At 39.6% G+C, this 19,594-nt stretch overlaps 2 protein-coding genes across 3 annotated transcripts in view; one reads left to right on the forward strand and one right to left on the reverse strand.

Moving 5' to 3' along the window:
- Positions 1-19,594, forward strand: part of LOC111346231 (uncharacterized) — a 190,575-nt gene that overhangs the window by 37,731 nt on the left and 133,250 nt on the right.
- On the reverse strand, positions 7,831-14,031 carry LOC148737034 (uncharacterized). 2 transcript variants are annotated; one of them, XM_088747098.1, is made up of 3 exons: positions 12,386-14,031; positions 11,803-11,908; positions 7,831-8,140 (listed from the first exon to the last, which is right to left on the reverse strand). In XM_088747098.1, exons 1-3 carry the CDS (start codon positions 12,783-12,785, stop codon positions 8,029-8,031), a joined length of 618 nt encoding a protein of 205 aa, XP_088603224.1. In that variant the 5' UTR covers positions 12,786-14,031; the 3' UTR covers positions 7,831-8,028. The 2 variants fall into 2 exon arrangements, with proteins under 2 accessions (XP_088603224.1, XP_088603225.1); XM_088747099.1 differs by having other exon boundaries at positions 11,146-11,908.

A 19,594-nucleotide genomic window follows, 5' to 3' on the forward strand; every position in this document is an offset into this window, starting at 1 on the left:
AATGAAAAGCGTACAGTTCCCTAATAAAATATAGCTAATGAATAAACCTAACTGCAGAAGCTACCATTAAGAAGTGTTTTGGTTATCATATTTAAGGATTTCCAATACCTAATTGTCTCTTATTCAAACTGCACATTACTTCAGTTCTGAAATGGTAACCCCAACAGGTTGACTGGCTGTGACAATATCTAGATATCAGCATTTGTGACATACAGCTATTTCAGAAAAGATTATCAGTTGGTGATTGAGTCAGTGCTTAACTGAGGGGGATTATGAAAAACAGTATAATTTTAATTTTCAGTAACACTGTGAAAATCTTTTCTGAAATGCTTGCATTTAGCTCTGATCAGATAAAGTGTCTGATGCGCACTAGACATTTACTTTCTGACTGGCACAAGGAAAAAAACAACAGAGGGGTATGCTATGTTGCTATGCTACTAGTGTGCATCAGACTTTTACAAAGAAAATGATGTGTGTGGTTCCATAAAATATAATCCATAAATCCCTTCCTCACCTCGTGGAAGGGATTGGAAATTCTAGGGGCGTGGGGGTAGTGGTTAGAATTTTTCATATATACTCTGTAAGAGGGGTGGGGGTTGGATGGACATTATCGAGAGTCTCCAAAACCCTGATATTGCCTAGAATTGTGGAAACAAAGAAATGTTTTTTTGTGTTTCAGGCATGTTGCCAGATGTGGCCGCCTTTTGGGTACATCAAATATCATATGAGCAGGATTTTCACCAAATGCAAGGTATATTGCAAAAGCAATCGCAACTGAACACACCGCAGTCACTGCCATTGGTCTGTAAAAAATCCGCTGACCATCTGGTTATAAGCCTCCAAGCTTTTGTGGCATTTAAACTGCTGCTTAGTGTAGTAACTAGTTTCCCAAACTAGGTAGCTAACCAAGTCTGTAGCCTCGACAGATGGCAAGCATTCGGGATGGAACTGATCGCTGGAGATACTAGCAGGGTCGACTCCAACTTGTGAGATTTTTTGGAAATATCTCCTCTTAACGTGCGTTTCTAAACCTTTTGCGTACTCAGAAAGCACTGGTATATCTTTAGAAAGACAATGCAGGTCCTCATGGTAGTTTTCCTGTGAAGTATTCATCATCAAATCGAAAAGTATTGCGAGACTCGTGTGAACTGCCTAGCATCAGATTACCCTGCTGAGGGGCTCCATAATGGCGGACACCTTATTATGGATACCGCGTGACGACATGTGAAAACAGGCAATACACAGTTAGGAGAGCTAGATAAGAAATATATTTGGTTGCAGCTCCTATTAAACATGCCAGGCAACACCACACGATGCGATTGTTATTGTATCGACTGACCCACCATATCGGACGTGAGACTCAGACGTGCATAACGAGCCTCAGGACTTCAGCCTGGGTGAACCAGAAAGGGTAGACAACACTTCCCTATATTGACCATGAATGAATAAGCTATGTATGTCATATACCCCAGAAGCACTCAGGCATTACACTGAATGCCAGGACTTCAGCCTGGGGGAACCAGAAAGGATAGACAACACTTCCCTATATTGACCATAAATGAAAAGCTAAGTATGTTGTATATCCCAGAAGCACGCAGGCATTACTCTGAATGCCAAGACTTCAGCCTGAGTGAACCAGAAAGGATAGACAACACTTCCCTATATTGACCATGAATGAGAACCTATGTATGTTATATATCCCAGAAGTGCTCAGGCATTACTCTGAATGCCAGGACTTCAGTCTGGGTGAACCAGAAAGGATAGACAACACTTCCCTATATTGACCATGAATGAGAACCTATGTATGTTATATATCCCAGAAGCGCTCAGGGATGACACTGAATGCCAGGACTTCAGCCTGGGTGAACCAGAAAGGATAGATAACACTTCCCTATATTGACCATGAATGAGAACTTGTGTATGTTATATATCCCAGAAGTGCTCTGGTATTACTCTGAATGCCAGGACTTCAGTCTGGGTGAACCAGAAAGGATAGACAACACTTCCCTATATTGACCATGAATGAGAACCTATGTATGTTATATATCCCAGAAGCGCTCAGGCATTACACTGAATGCCAGGACTTCAGCCTGGGTGAACCAGAAAGGATAGATAACACTTCCCTATATTGACCATGAATGAAAAGCTATGTATGTTATAAATCCCAGAAGTGCTCAGGCATTACACTGAATGCAAGGACTTCAGCCTGGATGAATCAGAAAGGATAGATAACACTTCCCTATATTGACCATGAATGAAAAGCTAAGTATGTTATAAATCCCAGAAGTGCTCTGGTATTACTCTGAATGCCTGGACTTCAGCCTGTGTGAACCAGAAGGGATAGACAACACTTCCCTATATTGACCATGAATGAAAAGCTAAGTATGTTATAAATCCAAGAGGTGCTCTAGTATTACTCTGAATGCCTGGACTTCAGCCTTTTTGAACCAGAAAGGATAGACAACACTTCCCTGTATTGACCATGACTGAAAACCTAAGTACGTTTTTTATCCCAGAAGTGCTCAGGCATTACTCTGAATGAAGGACTTCAGCCCAGGTGAACCAGAAAGGAAAGACATCATTTCCCTCTATTAACAGTGAATGAAAAACTTAAGTTTGCTATATATCCCAGAAGCTCTCAGGCATTACGCTGAATGCCATATAAATCTTAGAAATATGACAAATAAATATATATCTCAGAAGTGATCAGGCAACACTAAACAAAATAATATTGTTAGAGGATAAGACTTCAAGAAAATAGATTTCTTTAAATAAAACAAAGTTGAATGTGCCTTACTACAATGGGTGCACAGAATTTAAAAATTAAAATGTTATACACTGCAGGCAGAGCACATAAATTAACATCACATGGCTCCTCATCAAGGAGAAAGAGCAAGTCATCTCTCAACCCCTTCCATCTGAAACAGACATAAAAAAAACAGTGAATTTAGTTTCCACCTTTATAATCCAAACTTACCATACTTTTGCTGGTAACTGGGTAAAAGTGAAGAACAGCTCCCCTAAAAGTCTGTCGGCTGACTGTCGGCCAACTATTGGCCGGCAGTATACCAACTGTCCGTCAAACTAAGTATCCCAAATGAGATTTAAAGACATGTATTCCAATAGAAAGTGAAATACCATACAGTAAGCTGGAATTTTTTATGCATGTCAATGCAGAAATGCAGAGTTGTACCTACCCCCCAATATTTGCTTTGCTCTTTAGGAAACACTCAGCAAAGGCTTCCCCAAAAGGAACATCAGGACAGGCACATTTCTACAAATAAATTGCATGTATCACTCAATAATGAATCAACTGAGCTAAAGTCATATACTGTTCACTACTATTTGTAGATATATAATCACTGTTCACCACAGATAAAATATGTTCATTTTTATGGACACCTTTCGCCTGCCTTTCTGTAAAGGCAAGAAAGTTCTCACTAATTGATTATAAATAAATTGCATAACAAATACCGGTAGGCTGAATATGTTTTGTGCTATTGTATGATTTCGGTATGATGCATGTCATTTAGCATTGCAGGTACAACCTACCTTAATAACTTTGCAGAATACAAAGCACTCTACATATGATGCACGATCCTCGCAGTAGATAGCGCTATCTAAGCAATAGCGAAAATCAGACCTGAAAAAAATCAGGCCTGTACGGGATCCCGTACAGGCCTGATTTTTTTTTTTTTTCAGGTCTGATTTACGCTATTGCTTAAATAGCGCTATCTACTGCGAGGATCGTGCATCATATGTATCTAATACCGCAGTGCAAAATATATGAACTTCATATATTTCATTGTATCTCACAAAGCACTCTGTGCTTGCAAAGTTCATTGATATAATTTTTTGCATCAACAATTCTTTGCTTGAGCAGCATTATCAATGTTTTGTAATCAAGAGTAACTGTCATGAAAAAAGACAAGAAGATAATAAGAAGTTGAAGTTTAAATAGCTACACCAAAGATCTCGAATGGGATACTTTCCCAGATATTTTCTAACACTGCCAAGCATAAAATGGATTCAATAATTACAATCACGTAGCTAGACATGTGACATAAAAACATTGCAAAACTAAAAAATAATAAGATAAAAAATAATAAAATAAAAAGAAATATATAAAGACACATAATAACCTGGAAATTTAACAACACAAATAACCTGGAAAAACCTGGAAATTTAACACACAAATAACCTGGAAATTTAACTTTACAACATCTTCCATTAATTACTATTCCAGTCTTCTCAATGGCATCCCTCTGGCGATTTAAATCTGTTATCGTAGAAAAATAGAAATTGAATAAATTATTATACTGTCAAGACCCTATCAAGGAAACAAACCCGAAATTTCTCCTAAAGTAGCCATAAAAAGTGATTATAGCTAGAAGACTTAGAGGCTCAGTGTAAAATCAAACTCAGCCAATTATGTGACTTTCCTGCAAAGCAGAGATGAGTTCTTATACACCGTAAAACCAGCATTCACAACAAAACATAAGACAGCAAACTCACTTTTTCCAATCTTAACAAAAATATGAACGTTATGACTTACCCCGGTTCGTTTTAGCTTGGAAATGCTAAGTAACGTTTGCCAAGCTTTTCTTGATCCAGGATCCTCGACTGCAGTTTGAAAAACAGCAGGGTCCAGTCTGGTACTCTGAGAGATTGCAAAAACTGAGGGTCACTGTACCCCAGTATTGTTTCCAATGCCTGTAGTAGGCTCAGCCAGCTGCTGTTAATTCTAGTTTTCTCAAGGATGTCGTTGAGCATTCGCCCCACCTCAGGACTGTGGACATGACCTACCATATGCATTTGATCGATGTCCACACATCCTCGCGGCGACGTTCTCCTCAATTTTAACTCTGATGCTGGTCTTACTTAAGCTAATTCTTTTATTTCTTCTAATAGGAATTCTAGCTGACTCCGCGCTTGATTGAGGTCGGCCTTCTGAGTCGATCGTTTTCAATTCGAATAGCTGCGGAGGCTTCACGAACAGCTTTCAGCTCCTCGCAAAAGTCATCGCTTGGGTGGAGTCTTGCTAGTCTCCGTTTTGATTTTAGGCGAATTTATTTTATCGATCAACCAAAGATATCTCACCACTTCTCCTTCTTTGAGTTCCTGCCGGAAGATGGTAGAAACAACTCCAAATAGAGAGGCGATGACCACTTTGTTGTTCTGAATATATCGGCCATCCAAGCTTCCGCCATTTTTCAAAGCTGGACCGTACAAAACGCTTGGAAAATGTGCCTCTAACAGGCTACTTCAGAAAAACTTGCTGACTCTTATGCCCCATTTCTTGGAATTTAAGATAAACCATTCCCTTGACTTATCTGGAGGAGAATGCAGCAATTCAACCCTTCGAAGTTTGAAGGGATCCATAACAGCACTCGACCGCGGGAAACTAGACATTCCCGCCTTTGCCTACGCATATTAATATGAAATCCAATCTCGAAAGGTCAATAGGCCGATCCAGCCCCTTATTAAAAAAAGGCTTCATTGTACCCAGCAGGAACAGAGATTGTACAAATTCAAGCAATTACTCAGATTACTGCGAGCAATTATCGAAAAAGGCTGTCAAAGCGATGATGGAAACTTAGCCGGTTTATGACGTCACTCCATAGCAACCAGCCTTTCCGAATATTTGAACTTCCGTTTACCTGTGGCTCGTGATGTGCCTTACGATTAGCACTACTTATATTTCAACGTCAAAAAACTCGCACAATGACTGCAGTTGACTGAGTTTTTGCTTTTGTTAATCTTCCCTTGGCAGAGAGTTCGCGAAATTTGAAATCTTCATACAAAAGAAAATTAAAAAACCATCAAACTATATTAAAACTTGTGCCCTAAACCCTTTTCATAGGAAAAAATTAAGGAAATATTTTTCTGAGGACCGCTCTTTGCAAGAGTGGCGCTAAAAAAGCCATTTGCTACATCTATGCGCGTGCATGAGCCCTTTCGTATATTTTTAATTTCCTGTACTTGTAGCTTTGGTATCACCCGATCTTCCTCTCGCCCCGGACTCACCTAAACCCTTGTACTTGTGTTTTAACCAAGTAGTCATGGCATTACCGCAAGACAACAAAGGAGTCATTCCTGTTTCGTGCAGATCCCAGGACGCCGCACCACATTGATCATTTAGCCCTCCAAAGTAACAAAGCGCCATCGTAAAATTGTCCTGAAACTTCTCATCGCTATACTTTCAATACTTGATAAGAACACAAACATTTACACTTGAATAGGTGGAGGAATGGAAACTCGGCCCAGTCCTAATACTCTCCGTCCAAAATGGCAGGCCCTATTGGCATCATCTCACGTCTCGTGTGGAATTTTTAATTTAAGCAGCGACAATAATTTTTTGTCATCCAGCTCCTCTAGGTCAGAGCATCATCATTTGTACTCTATGATGGGTACTAGGTTTTCATACGAAAAAAAAGTTCCGTTATTTTGCTAAACCGCTGGGTGTTTACAGTGCTAGTCAGTGGCCTTCTAAGAGGAATTATAAGCTATGAGTCCAGCTGGTATTTCTAGACAATGACGTTGATATGGCTTTAATATTTTATTTTCACTCACCAAATACAAAATAAAGGCTTTATGTCACGGCTTTTGTCTGTTCATAGCAGGAATTATGCTCAAAAAGTCCATTTTGCTTGGCCTTAGAGGGGCATGGAGAGTTTGTGCCAAAAACTTAACAAACCTTAAGAGGCTGTCCGCCTAAGAACGGATAAGGCAAATTTCGGACCTTCACCGATTTCCCTGATTTTTACTGTAAAAGTCGAGACTTCTATCCCATGAACAAATATTGCGTTTATTTTGAACCAGTCTGGTTTTTTCACTTTTTACGAGATATTTTTCAAGGTGACCTCAAAGGCACCCAGTTCCCCCCCGGAACTCCATAATTTAGCTACAAAAGTCGATCGCTGCTGTAGCCGTATTTTCAATTCGAACGAGCTTTCTATTTTATATGTCTAAGATCAACTTTTTGCCATTATGTTAACGGTAAAATAATCACACTGTATATATTTTACACTGTTACAAATTTTTCAAAATACTTACCTCGAGCACTAAAATTTGTGATGCGTGAGGTACATGTGGTTGAAAGCTATTTTCTCTTATGTGGGACCTAATCTAGAGTCAAATCTATTACAGCCTATAAGGACTTACATCTAATAAGTAAATTATGGAATAGAACTTTTGGGCACTCTTCATGGCGCGCCGCAGAGAGCTTTGCGAATTTAACAAATATTCGCCATTTTGATCGAAACCAAAGATAACACGATCCGCACATGAACCCGATTTCTAAGCCCTAACGGCCTAAAACGGCTTGAAGATAAAGTACCAACTCCTTAATGAAGTATCAAAATCGATAAAAAAATTGTTTTGTCCGTCTTACATGGCATGGAGGAAATGTTTCACAAAAATCTTTCTCTGTAGTCATATGCAAATTAGCTGCAGGCGTTCCTTGTTTTTCGACAGACGCGTCCAAAATAGTTTCCGTAGCAATATTTGACCATGCAAACAATGGTTTCTATAGAAGTGGAAACGTTACTGTTGTACCCCTTTTGGACTTGAGAAACTTACTTAATGTTCAAAAGCGCTAGCCTTTGTTTTCAGTTATCAACGACGTGCCAACGGAATTTGTTGTTGAAGAAGTTGTTCAATTCACTCGTGTTTATTATTGTGGCCAATTTGCCAGATTTGACCATTTCTTCCAGCTATTTGCTAAAGTTTTCCTTTTAAGCGGTTAGCAAGTTGTTCATCATCATTTGTAGAATGGCATCACAGTTGGTTTGTTAGCCTAATGGTAAGAGCGCTGAACCGGCGGTGTTGCATAAGGCAAGGGTTCGAAACACATTCAAGCATGAATTTTTCAGGTTTATTTTCGCAAATTAAAAGTTTCTTCTATAATTGCGATGAACTTCTTCTCGTTCCACAGTTCCTATATACTGTAGTCATATATCCATCATTTCAAAACGGCATTTGTTGAAGAGGTGAGTTTTATATGTTTACTTTTTTAACTTGACTGAGTCAGTTACGCCTGGTCACGCAACATCTAGTTTCAGAGGTTTGTCTTGTCGTCGAACCAAACGCGAATCCCGAAGATATGCAATATGATTGAGCCATCGAGAGTAGGAGAATCCTGCCGGGAGAAATTGAAAAATAATACAAATGATTCAAACTGGCATTTTAATAAACTCCTGCAAAATTCACATATCATTAATTTCTCGAAATTAAGAAAATCACAAACCTCTATTTACGCGTAAATGCCACTAACATCTCCCACGGTCAGGGTAGTATTTTTTCCTTTCTTTTTTCTCTTTTAATTTTTGCGAGCTAAGAACATCGCCACAAACTTAATAACGTCAAATTTTGAGAGATTTTCGCGAATTTTCTCAGAAGTGAGTACGTTAATTTGCTGAGTACAACTGTTTATCAGGTTACTGATAGGCTGTGCCTATTGTTCTAAAACAAACTCATTCCACAGGCACCATCATTTGTTTTCCTGGGCTATGCAGCTTCTGATATAGTTTAATTAAAGCACTGGCATTCCTGTATAAATGACATCAGTTGCTCAATAAGGTCTCTTTTCCTGTCTCTTGATTTAAATGGTACTTCAAAAACGACAAGATTTCTTTAAGCATTGCTACATTAAATTGACTAAGCTTATTCTCCTTTGCGCTCTCGCACAGATTAAAAGCATCGTAGGACAGAGGGTGCTGCGGCTTTAGTTCATTAAGGATGTGTTCCATCAGCCGTTGTCGTTCAGCTTCTTCTTCCTCTAGGGACAGTTCCTTCGGATTTTGCTCGATTTCTGAGGGTGTTCGTTGCCTTTTTATGTTTGCTGTAAGGCGAGAGAAAAACCCCTGCACTTGGCTCTTGGTAAGCCACTCGTCTCGGTCAAACAACCTATTGTTCTGCTCGTCTCTTGCCTTTCGCATATCATTTGAAACTTGCTGAGGGTCAGCTTTTAGCCTTGATTGTTCGCCTAGATCAAACTTTGCTGTTAGATAATTCTTAACTTTGTCACTGAATCTAGTGGATCCTGCTCGTGGCTTGGGTAGGGCCCAGCCCATACTGACAGTGTTTACTGGAGGCATTGAGTCACGTACAACCTGGTGGGTACTAGTTTCGCACTGTGGTTCGTCAGTGATGCTGACTGATGTAGTAAACCTCTCTGCCCAATCTCTACGGAGTTTATCATATACTGTTTCTGACAGCCTTTCATCCTTCACACAATGGTCCCCTACGTTCAAATGTAACTCGAGCTCTGAAAACGTTTGGAAACTCTTCACGCATCCAGGCTCCGAACATTCAAACATGTCCATCTTTGAATCGTCCAAATCATCGTCTTCATTTGAACCCTCTGTTCCAGGAACTGTGTATTCATACACACGTGCATTGTGAAAAGGGAAGAACTCCTTACTTACAACGAGAGCGGTGTCCCCTTGGTCATTTGAAACTAGCTGGTCGTAAGAAATCTCTTTGCCACGCCCTATTCCGTAGGACCTCCACGCACGTATACTTTTTCCCCCAAACTGGATGTTGTGTAGCTTGCTAAGACCATCTACCTTGTTCACTTCTAAGGTTCTCTTAGACTCGTCAACTTCGCATACGCACGCGGATGTACCTTTCACTGGTCTCTCAGAGAGCGCCTTTCTCATGTCTCCCGCTGTTAGAATGTCGTGTTCTTCGTTGCAGAAACGTCGGATGCATGTTTTCATTGGGCACAAGATACGATCACACAAAAGACTTCAATACCTGCCCGCTGACCGATGCCTCTTGCTGCGGCAATGAGAGAATTATTATGATAACAGCCAGCTTCATCGGACCTTAGGTAAACTCGAGTGATGTGGGGCTTCTTGGTTTTAATTTCTTTTAGTGTACTCTCTATGATGGAACACACGGCGAACCAATCCTGCTGACATGTGTCAAACAGATGGGCATAGGACTGCAGTTCTAGTTTTCCTTTGTGGTTTGGATCACTTGTGATCACTGTCGAGATGTGCCAACTCATTCCTCTCTTGCCGAACCAATCGGACTGCTTCTCACGAAATCTGAGCTGGATAAATTTCATTGCCCAGTCCATTATGACTAATGCACAGTCTTGACTGGTGCTTATCATCTTCAGCTGATCTTGCTTTGCTGCTTCCTGGTTTATGGAGCGAACAATATGAGCCTTCCACTGCAAAACGTCGGTTTTTGCCAGCTTGAAGTCATAGAGGAGATCATCTCGTTGCTCGCTGCTGTAAGGTCTCCAAGACGGTCCTCGAATTTTGTCTTCGACTTCATCAAGGACATTTCGCAGATTTTGACACTCATTACAGTTTTCTGTGTGTTGGTGGGAACAATTTTCCTGGAAGTCGAGATCTTGTTCATCACTAAGAGCGAGCTTACGGCAATGATCAGGACATACAGCCTCTGGATTGCAATGAACGCGAAAATCAGTCTTCAAGTAGTGTTTTGCTTTCTTTAGCCTTTCTTTGACTTCAGCGCCCCATTGCCTTTTCATTCCCCCTTTCTCTAAGTCGTCGACTATCATTTCAATTTTAAGGAAGCCAGCTGAACCATCGGCAGCAGTGTTGTCGAGGCCTTGCAATGACTTTCTCTGTGAAGCTTCTCTGACTTCAAGAATCTTGAATAAAGTGGAGTGACCTAGAGGTTCAAACGTCTCCTCCTGACAGAATTGCATGTACTGGCTAATCATTGTAGAGCGCGTCACTGTACGCACGACGTTCGGCATCTCAATGGTGTCACCACTGTCTAACTGCAGCGACCTAGTTCCGTAAGACACGTCCTGGTAAAAATATGGACGATTAATGAACTCGATAAAATGGTCCACTTTACTCATATCAATGCGCACACGATGATGTTTTTTCTTCTCAGGCACTCTTCCAGGACCTATTGTTTTTGCATGACACCGCGCTCTTTGTATCTGACGAGTCGACAACTTATCGTATGGTGAGTGAAGTTTCTTTAACGAGCTAATCGAATACTTATAGGCATAAAGGCTTAGAATTTGCATTTTGGTGCTTTTGGCTTCAGCATTCTTGTAAGCGGTCATCAAAGCTTTCAGCACGTCATCGGCTACTACTTTATCATTCTTTTCTTCACCTGGAGATACCAAGGCATGAAAAAGCCGCTTACCGTCGTTTGGGGCTATCACATCGCACACCAGCATGCAGTCTTCAGCCGCTTTGTGGATGCAGTATTGTCGTTGTGCTGCAGTGCTTTCATCCCATGAGTCCAGTTGTGAAGTTAGTAGTTGTCGCGTGCAAGTAATATTGCTGGCAATTTTGTCCATCGCTGCGTTGTAAGTGCTGAGAATCTCTGTGTCGGTGCTCTGAAGAGAGGTTGCTTGAGCTCTCCCTGGACCCCAGCCGGGACTAGAGCAAGGCTTTGGAGTGAGAAAATGACGGAATGGAGTGGTCTCCATTTCGGCTGAATGTGCTTGTATAGCAGCTTTCGCATCCGATCTGGCTGGTTTGAGAGATAAGACAGTCTCACTAACAACGGGAAAGGTAAACGAGCATTTCGGAACATGCTTTATCAGCTATAATGCCTCTTTCTATTGAAAGACTCAGTAAAACGGAAAGGCATATATAGGGGTTAATTTGCGAAAAAAAGAAGGGATTCATCTTTTATCCAGCAGTGTTGTTTTGATATTAAGTTTATTCCACAGCTACTAACACATTATTTTTCTGAGTTCCTTGCCTAGTGTACATGGTTGATGTGGCATGCGCAAGCTAAATACATAGTGAGAAAAGTACGGAATCTCAGGGACAATAAATAGATCCAACAAACCTTTCAGAAACTGCTCCCTCTTGGTCTTGTGAACCTTCGGCAGAACCCCGCCATCTTAAACTCAACAATCGCTCAGCATGCTTCTTCCGACAAGTGGTGCAGACAGCTATAGATGAGTGCAAACGATTAATAACTCGCGATCGTAATGTATAATATTACAGGCCTGACCAGCTGACGTCCTTGTGTATGTGGTTAAAGGAAGAGTATTCTTGAGCGGTAAGGTGCGCCGACGCGAAGGGAATGGGAAGAAATTTACACACCCGATCCACCGCTCCAGAATATTGCCGCTCACTAAGTTGCCAGCTAAGCAGGCCAGTATAAAAAAAACAACAACAAAAACAAAAAACAAAAATAAAACAAAACAAAAAGAAAACAAAAAACAAAAAGAAAACAAAGAAAACCAAAAATATTTAGAAAAAGGAAGAAATTTATTCGGCTGTTTAGTATGAGCTACGGGAAAGTTGAAATGTGAGCAACAATAACAGAAAATTTTTGGAGTAGTGTATAGTAAGGGTAGAGTTGTAGGAGTGCAGGGCTGGAAAATAGAACTAGCGAACCACAAGTTAAGGCTTATGGTACTTACGTGATCCAACAGCAGCGATTACACCAAATATAAGTTTAACTTGGTCGTCCATTTGGAAGTTTACAACGTGGCTGCCCGACACACTTGTAGTTTTCCCGGTGTGGGCAGGGTATTGGCAGGATCTTGGACTCCTCCAGAATCTTCCTAGTGAGTGTCGGTGTCTCGGGCAGATTTTCATACTCGCGAGTTGACTTCTCGACAAATGTTGTATTCCCGTTCTTGCCATGATTAGCTCGGCTTCCGTAATAGCGCTGCATTTGGATAAGTGGCAGCTAACTAAATGGGCGGATATATCTGCGTTGCAGTCGGAGAGCAAAACGTGCTTCGTTTCTTCCCTACTAGACCCACACGGAGTCTGTACTATTTCGTAAAGAGAACAATTTAAGGGTTCGGCAGACATCTTTCCGATGAACAAACACTACAGCATGAATGCTTGCGCAGTTAAGTCAGTAAATGTTACGTGACAACTGGTGTAGATCCCAACGGATTTTAATTGAATTACAGTGAAGTAAACAAAATTTCGCAGAAGGGAACAATGATCCGGCATAGGATAAAAGAGGCTGTTAGGAAAACGAGCTCTGTTGCGTCTTGCCGAAAAAAAAAAACATCTCTTGCTACTGAAGAGAGGTTAAGGAAATATTACTGGTAAGATCTTCGATGTCCACTTCTCTGTGGTTGATGATAACTGAATTAGTTGGCGATAAGCGTGCAAAACAAACACAGCTGTTTTACTTAATCAGCGCTTCGTGGGAGATGAAAATGGCCTTAAACTCCAAAAATACCTTGCCTTAGAAGTGTGGAATAATATGCTCTTCAGTTAAAAGAGACAGCTCTTTGTGTTTAAGAACATTGTAAAAAAAAAATTTTATGGACACAATTTTAAATAACGCTAATTTGCATAATTTATGAACTATAAACACAGGTCTTTCCTCTTTAGAACACTAATGTTTTCACCATAACGGCGAAAAAGTCGCATGATACGTATTTTTCAATATAAAAATCCGCTCTTCAGTTTTATTTTATGATTTGTAACAAGTTCTCAGATCCCAAATTTACCTGTTGGTCGGATCGCGTTATCTTTGATTTCAATCAAAATGGCGAATATTTTTGAAATTTGCAAAGCTCTGTGCGGCGCGCCATGAAGAGTGCCCAAAAGTTTTATTCCATAATTTACTTATTAGGTGTAAGTGCTTATAGGCTGTAACAGATTTGACTCTAGATCAGGTCCCACATAAGAGAAAATAGCTTTCAACCACATGTACCTCACGCATCACCAATTTCAGTGCTCGAGGTAAGTATTTTGAAAAATTTGTAACTCAGTGAAAAATATATACGGTGTAATCATTTGAGCGTTAACGTAGTGGCAGAGGGTTGATCTTAGGCATTTAAAATATAAAGCTCGTTAGAGTTGAAAATACGGCTTCAGCAGCGTCCGACTTTTGTAGCTAAATTATGGAGGTCCGGGGGGGAAACTGGGTGCCTTTGAGGTCACCTTGAAAACTATCTCGTAAAAAATAAAAATATCAGACTGATTCAAAATAAACGCAATATTTGTTCATGGAATAGAAGTATCGACTTTCACAGTAAAAATCAGGGAAATCGGTGAAGGTCCGAAATTTGCCTTATCCGTTCTTAGGTGGACCGCCTCTTAATAAGCCAAATTTTTCTCAACTGATTTGCGTAAATGGGTCATTAAAGTACACACTGGATTTGGTATGAATTTTATTCATGTAGGCAGGTAGATGTTCTGGTTTTTTTAAAAATGGCAATTCTGGGTAGTAATTTTGACCTCAAATCTGACCTAACTTTAACCCCTTTAGGAGGATGAATTTTTGGTGCTCCATAGGCCACAAATGGAACCCCTCTGAAACTCCAGAACAAACAGTCAAAGAAGTGAGCCAAAATGGCTTTTGAAATATTTCATCACACCTGACTTTTGTGCCAAGTTTCAGGTGGACCACCACTTTTGGCTCCTGGAACACTTTCTCAGACAGGGACGCTTAAAATCAAAGCTGGGCATACCATCAACACCTGAGGATAGGGTGCTATGAAAATATGCGGGAAAACAAGAAGAATTGGAACGTAAAACTACGACCCCTACTGTTTTCCGAAAAATATACCAAAAAATTTGGGTAATATTTTTCATTATGATAGAGACTGGATACAATGCGCGTTATTGTCGGTTAAAAGACGTGCTCTATTTAAACAATAGAGTGTTTCTGTCGAGGAACTATCAGACCGATAGTTCTGAGACAAACACTCTTTTGTCTTTATTGTTCACCACTAAATTTTCTTCTGCGCGCCACTTGAAAAACAGTCAAACCCCACTTAATGCAGATCAATCAAATATTTATTCGTGCGTACAACTTGTCATAAATGTCATAATTCGCAACTGTGTATTGGCTAAATAATACGTTATACATGTCAGACTTGAAAAGTCACTGTTTTTCCGATTTCTCCAAATTCGCGGCCGTGATACCATTCAAATTTGTTCACGGATGAGTACTATCCATCCGGGTATTTTCCGCGGACGGGTACTATCCATCCAGGTATTTTTCGCCGACGGGTATTATCCATCTGGGTATTTTCCGCGGCCGGGCACTATGGGCTGATAGTATCTCTCCATGGATGAACACTATCGCGTCACGAGATCAATTTAAACCAATAAGAATCGGAGAGAATTTAGTGGTGAACTACAACAGAGTATAGAGCATGGAGCTGATTCAAGGCTGTCACGGTATCTGCCAATTTGTGCTGTGTCTGGCATTTGTTCGTTAATCATTTAAAGTGAAATTTCGGAATAAGCGAGCAGGCAGGTAGTAAAAGAAGAACATACCAAAGGTTTGTAGGCATGCTAAGCGCCGTAGTTTGCAATATCATAACACGTGCAAGGACGAAAATCTTAAAAGAGAAAAGGAATGGGCCATGTGAGTTCCGAAGGCTGTTCTTGGTGAATTAACCACATGTGGCGAGGCCTCGCTGGCTGTTGAGCGCAAGCGGGTGAAGCCAGAACCGAAGGAAAATTTCCAAAACTGGCGAACCAAATAAGTGTGCTAATCAGTGATGTTATCATGTACAGCTCAGCGCTAGCCTGTTTATTCATAGAGCTTGTTTCATTGTGTCGTCGTTATGCCCACGGATTTACACCACACATTTTAACAACAAAATAACCCTCTTATGTCGTTAACGTTTATTCTACAAGTTCTTATCGCTAGCGTGAATCAGACTTGGGATATTGCGTCGCAAAAAAGGGCTAAATCTTAGTTTTTTATTGTTTGCATTAATAACATCTGATGTTGGATTAAAATTTTATTACTTTTGGTTTTGCCATGCGTTGAAAGAAGAAAATTGTCTCGAGATTACATTGATTATTTACAAGAAGTGCGTCAAACTGTCTGACAAAATAATACAGCCGGAATGAGATCGTATTTTATAACACTAGAGGCGTTAACGGGATTTTACAGCTGTCAAACTCTTCTCTTCTAAAATTTTTTTTTTCCATCGTTTTCCATCCCCAGAAACGGATAGTGATCCACCCCCCGATTCGAGATGAAGTAATTTAGAAAAGAAACGTTTGTGAACTTAAGTTCATGGCCTTCTGGCATGTAAGGGTTGTTCTTTCTTCACTTAGCCAATGGTTTATTTGTCCACAAAACTTGCAAACTTGCGTAAGAACTTAATAGAAAACTATGAATTAAAAGGCAACAGCATATGGCAAGTGGAAACTTCGTGCGAAAGAGTCGTTTCAAGCAGCAAAAAAAAAAAAATAAGGACGCTTTTTTGATGAGTTTGTGTACACTTCATTATGATAATAATCGTGACGAAAATTCTAAAAGCTTGGCTGACAGTAATTTTTTTTTTAACTGTTACGCACCGCTGTCGTTTAAACAAACTTATTTTCGCCTGTTAAAATCAATGTAGCTTTTCTTCTTTATTGGCGATAAAAAAAGCTTGGGAAAAGATCCAAAAAGAGTATTTTTGGAACCTAGTTCACATTGCGTGACGTTTCACAACTTTTTCTTTATTGAATGTTGAAATAATCATTCTACCCCCAAATGCCAAGTCATTGAATTGGAAATTACCAAACCCGGTAGTCGCTTATGTGTTTTTATTTAAGGAGTTTTTTCAATTGTGGAATTGTTTTGACATAGAATACAAAAGACTTACATTAGCCAAAATTGGCTCCAATGGCTAAGAATCTACGTACCCCAAGGGAAGTTAATGAATAACATTAGAAATAATCATCCCTAGTTAGTATCTGGATTTTTCTCTTCTTCTTTTTGTTTTCCTTTTCCGTCGTTCTTTCATTTCGTTTTGATTAATGTTTCAGAGAAATTACTCCTTTAAAATTCCACAAAACAAGAGGCTTGTAATGGGCACATCTCATGCAAAATTGATGTTTGAAGAAGATAGTAAACATGAAACGGTTATGAATCTTATTATCCCGCTTAATTTTGATTAATAATAAATGACGGTAAGAATAAAACTTCGCTGTTCAAGAACCTAGAAGTGCCAGAGATGGGCAACTGATGGTTGCTACATTTTACTCACTTTATTGAAAACATTTTTAAAAAGCAAACTACCGTGATAGTGGGTTAAGAAAGTTTTTTTTTTTTTTTTTTTTTTTAACAATACTCTGAAGATGGTCCGCCTTCGCTGCCCGATGCTCTCTTTCATATTTCTTCTTTTTTTGTTTGGAGGTTGGTTCTACACCTTAACAGTTGCAAACCATGGTGAGTTAAGTTTGACATTCTTTTGTGTGGGTTAGATGAAAACGTAGACTTTGGTAACTCCGAAGCCTGCAAATCTGGAGTTGCAGGAAAGCAAGGGCCCGAAATTTAAGTGAAAAAAATTTGCTATTGTCAATAGGAGTAACTAATTAGAAATGATGAAGAAGGAAACCACGGTTTTACAAAGCGCTGAAAAATTAAGAAACTTTCAAAACGAGTTGGAACAAACTCGATCGTGTGCGGGAACTTCATTTGGGGTATTTTGGTTGAAACTTTTCCGCGACGTTTCCTAAGTTTTGAATTTGTACAATATTTATTCCGATCAATTTCATCATTAAACAATCAGAAATACGCAATAAAAACTATCTTTTGGAGGGAAAGAAATATTTTACCTGGTTGTTATTAACCAGCAATTCAAATCAAGCTTGCAGAGAAACACTGATGAATTATTCGGATGGCAATGAATAAGAGACACTCAGACTTTTGTAACTTGAGGAGAGAAAATCAAATAATGTAGTTATATCTAAAGGTTTTTGATGCTCAAGATTTATCTGTTGCAGTTTTTATTTGAGTCTCTAAAACCATTAGATTCGTAAAAATACTCATTGCGTTAGCTATAGCAAATGGATGAGTACGAAAACTCTGAGTAGCACTTCATATCATCGTAGCTTTTAACAGCAGGTGGTTCAAAAGTGTTTGACCTCAGTTCTATCTCCATGTCTTAAAATAACAGAGTATTCATTCGAATCGTTTCATGAAAGGAAGAAACAAAGGCATCCCTAAGAATGCGGAAAACAAGGAAAAACGTCTCGATTATTATGATTTTTACATGGAAACACCTTCACATGTTTTTGATCAATGAGGAAAACCATTAGTAATATTTTCCTTCATTTACGCTAAAGTCTTCAACTTTCAAGAGAACTAAGCCATACATGCATACCTACATATACTTTATTTAATCTCGAATTTGGAGTAGCTAAAGAATAAGCTAGTATCTTCGAGTTACAATTATAATTCTAAATACTACTAAAATGTAAAATGTGAAATGTATAATGTAAAATTGTAACAGTCTAAAATTTAACTATGAGAAAGAGTCATACTGTAGAATCTTCCGCTTGAAATCAGAAAAGTCAGACGTTCTAAAAGAGTCGGGAAGAGAGTTCCTTAGTTTTGAAGCCATATTTGAAAAGGAGTGAAGACCATAAGTAGTAGTTTTTGTAGACGGTAGAGACAAATTATAATTTCCGCGTAGATTATAGGATACAGACCGGAAACTAAACATATTCCTTAGATAGCCTGGATAGCAGTTAAATAACAAGCTCTTGTACAATATAATTAAGAAAGTCTGAAGGCGTCTTTTATACAGAGATTTGGAGTTAACTCTGCTAAGTAGAGAGTCATAGGAAGAATTATAATCCTGCAAGATAACTCTAAGAACTCGCCTGTTTAAAGTATCTATCTTATCAGTACTACGCGCACCACAGAAGTGCCATACAGACGAACATCATCAAGCTAGTATGAGAATTATTTATTTCCGTTATCGTTTCCTTCATTTGAGAAATACCCTATACCTAAACAATATCTTTGCTTGTCGAAACTCCAGGAAGCTGTTTCAAACAGACTTATTTGAAAATTTTGAAAATGGGATTTAGTCTACGGCGAAAAATTAAAAAGCAAACAAAAACTTCATCAGTTATATTGTAGAGACGTTTGTCTCAGTATCATGCCCCCTAGGTAGTATTGTGAAAACTTAGACGCAATTTATTGATATGCCATTATATACTCAGCCTGTGTAAGGAAAGAAAAGAACTCCTGCAGGGTAAGGTAGGTCCGTGAGAGGACCTTTAGAAGCAAAAAATTTCCTCAACTAACTCACACAGGACGAAATCCCACGTTTCCACATCGCCATTTTTACGATGAGAGATGTATGGCCTACCATCTTACCGAAGGTTTTTGAGCTACCTGGGTGCGTTGCGAGCTGTGTTGCAAAGAATACACGCCTTCTGACGACCCGCATGAATGTTATACCGGGCGATGTCGCGCATGCAGGGAAGATGTAGATTTGACATCGCATCAGTGTTACATCCAACGCGTGGAAGAAGAGGAAGACGAGCCCTTGAAAAAACCCAAAGACCTGTACAAAAAGGAGAAACGACAAAATCCCGATGTCAGCCCTTACATAGACCCACCCATTTTTGTCTACGCCGATTTTGAAGCGATGATCGAGTCTTACGTTACACATGTCCCCATCCTGGTGCGCGCCGAAACGGGGGACTCGGACGAGTGCCACACCTCTTACGGTCCAGAATGCACTAGGGAATTTTTGGAATTTTTAGATACCCTGATCTACGGCACGGACACTCACCCCATTCCTAAAGAAGAGAGCCGTGACGTCATATGCATATTTCACAACCTCAAAGGATACGATAGTGATTTTTTACAAGCACAACTCTTAAAAGAACACCGGAGATTTGAATTC

Source organism: Stylophora pistillata, chromosome 2 (assembly GCF_964205215.1).
Source record: "Stylophora pistillata chromosome 2, jaStyPist1.2, whole genome shotgun sequence".
NCBI classification, from domain to species: domain Eukaryota; kingdom Metazoa; phylum Cnidaria; class Anthozoa; order Scleractinia; family Pocilloporidae; genus Stylophora; species Stylophora pistillata.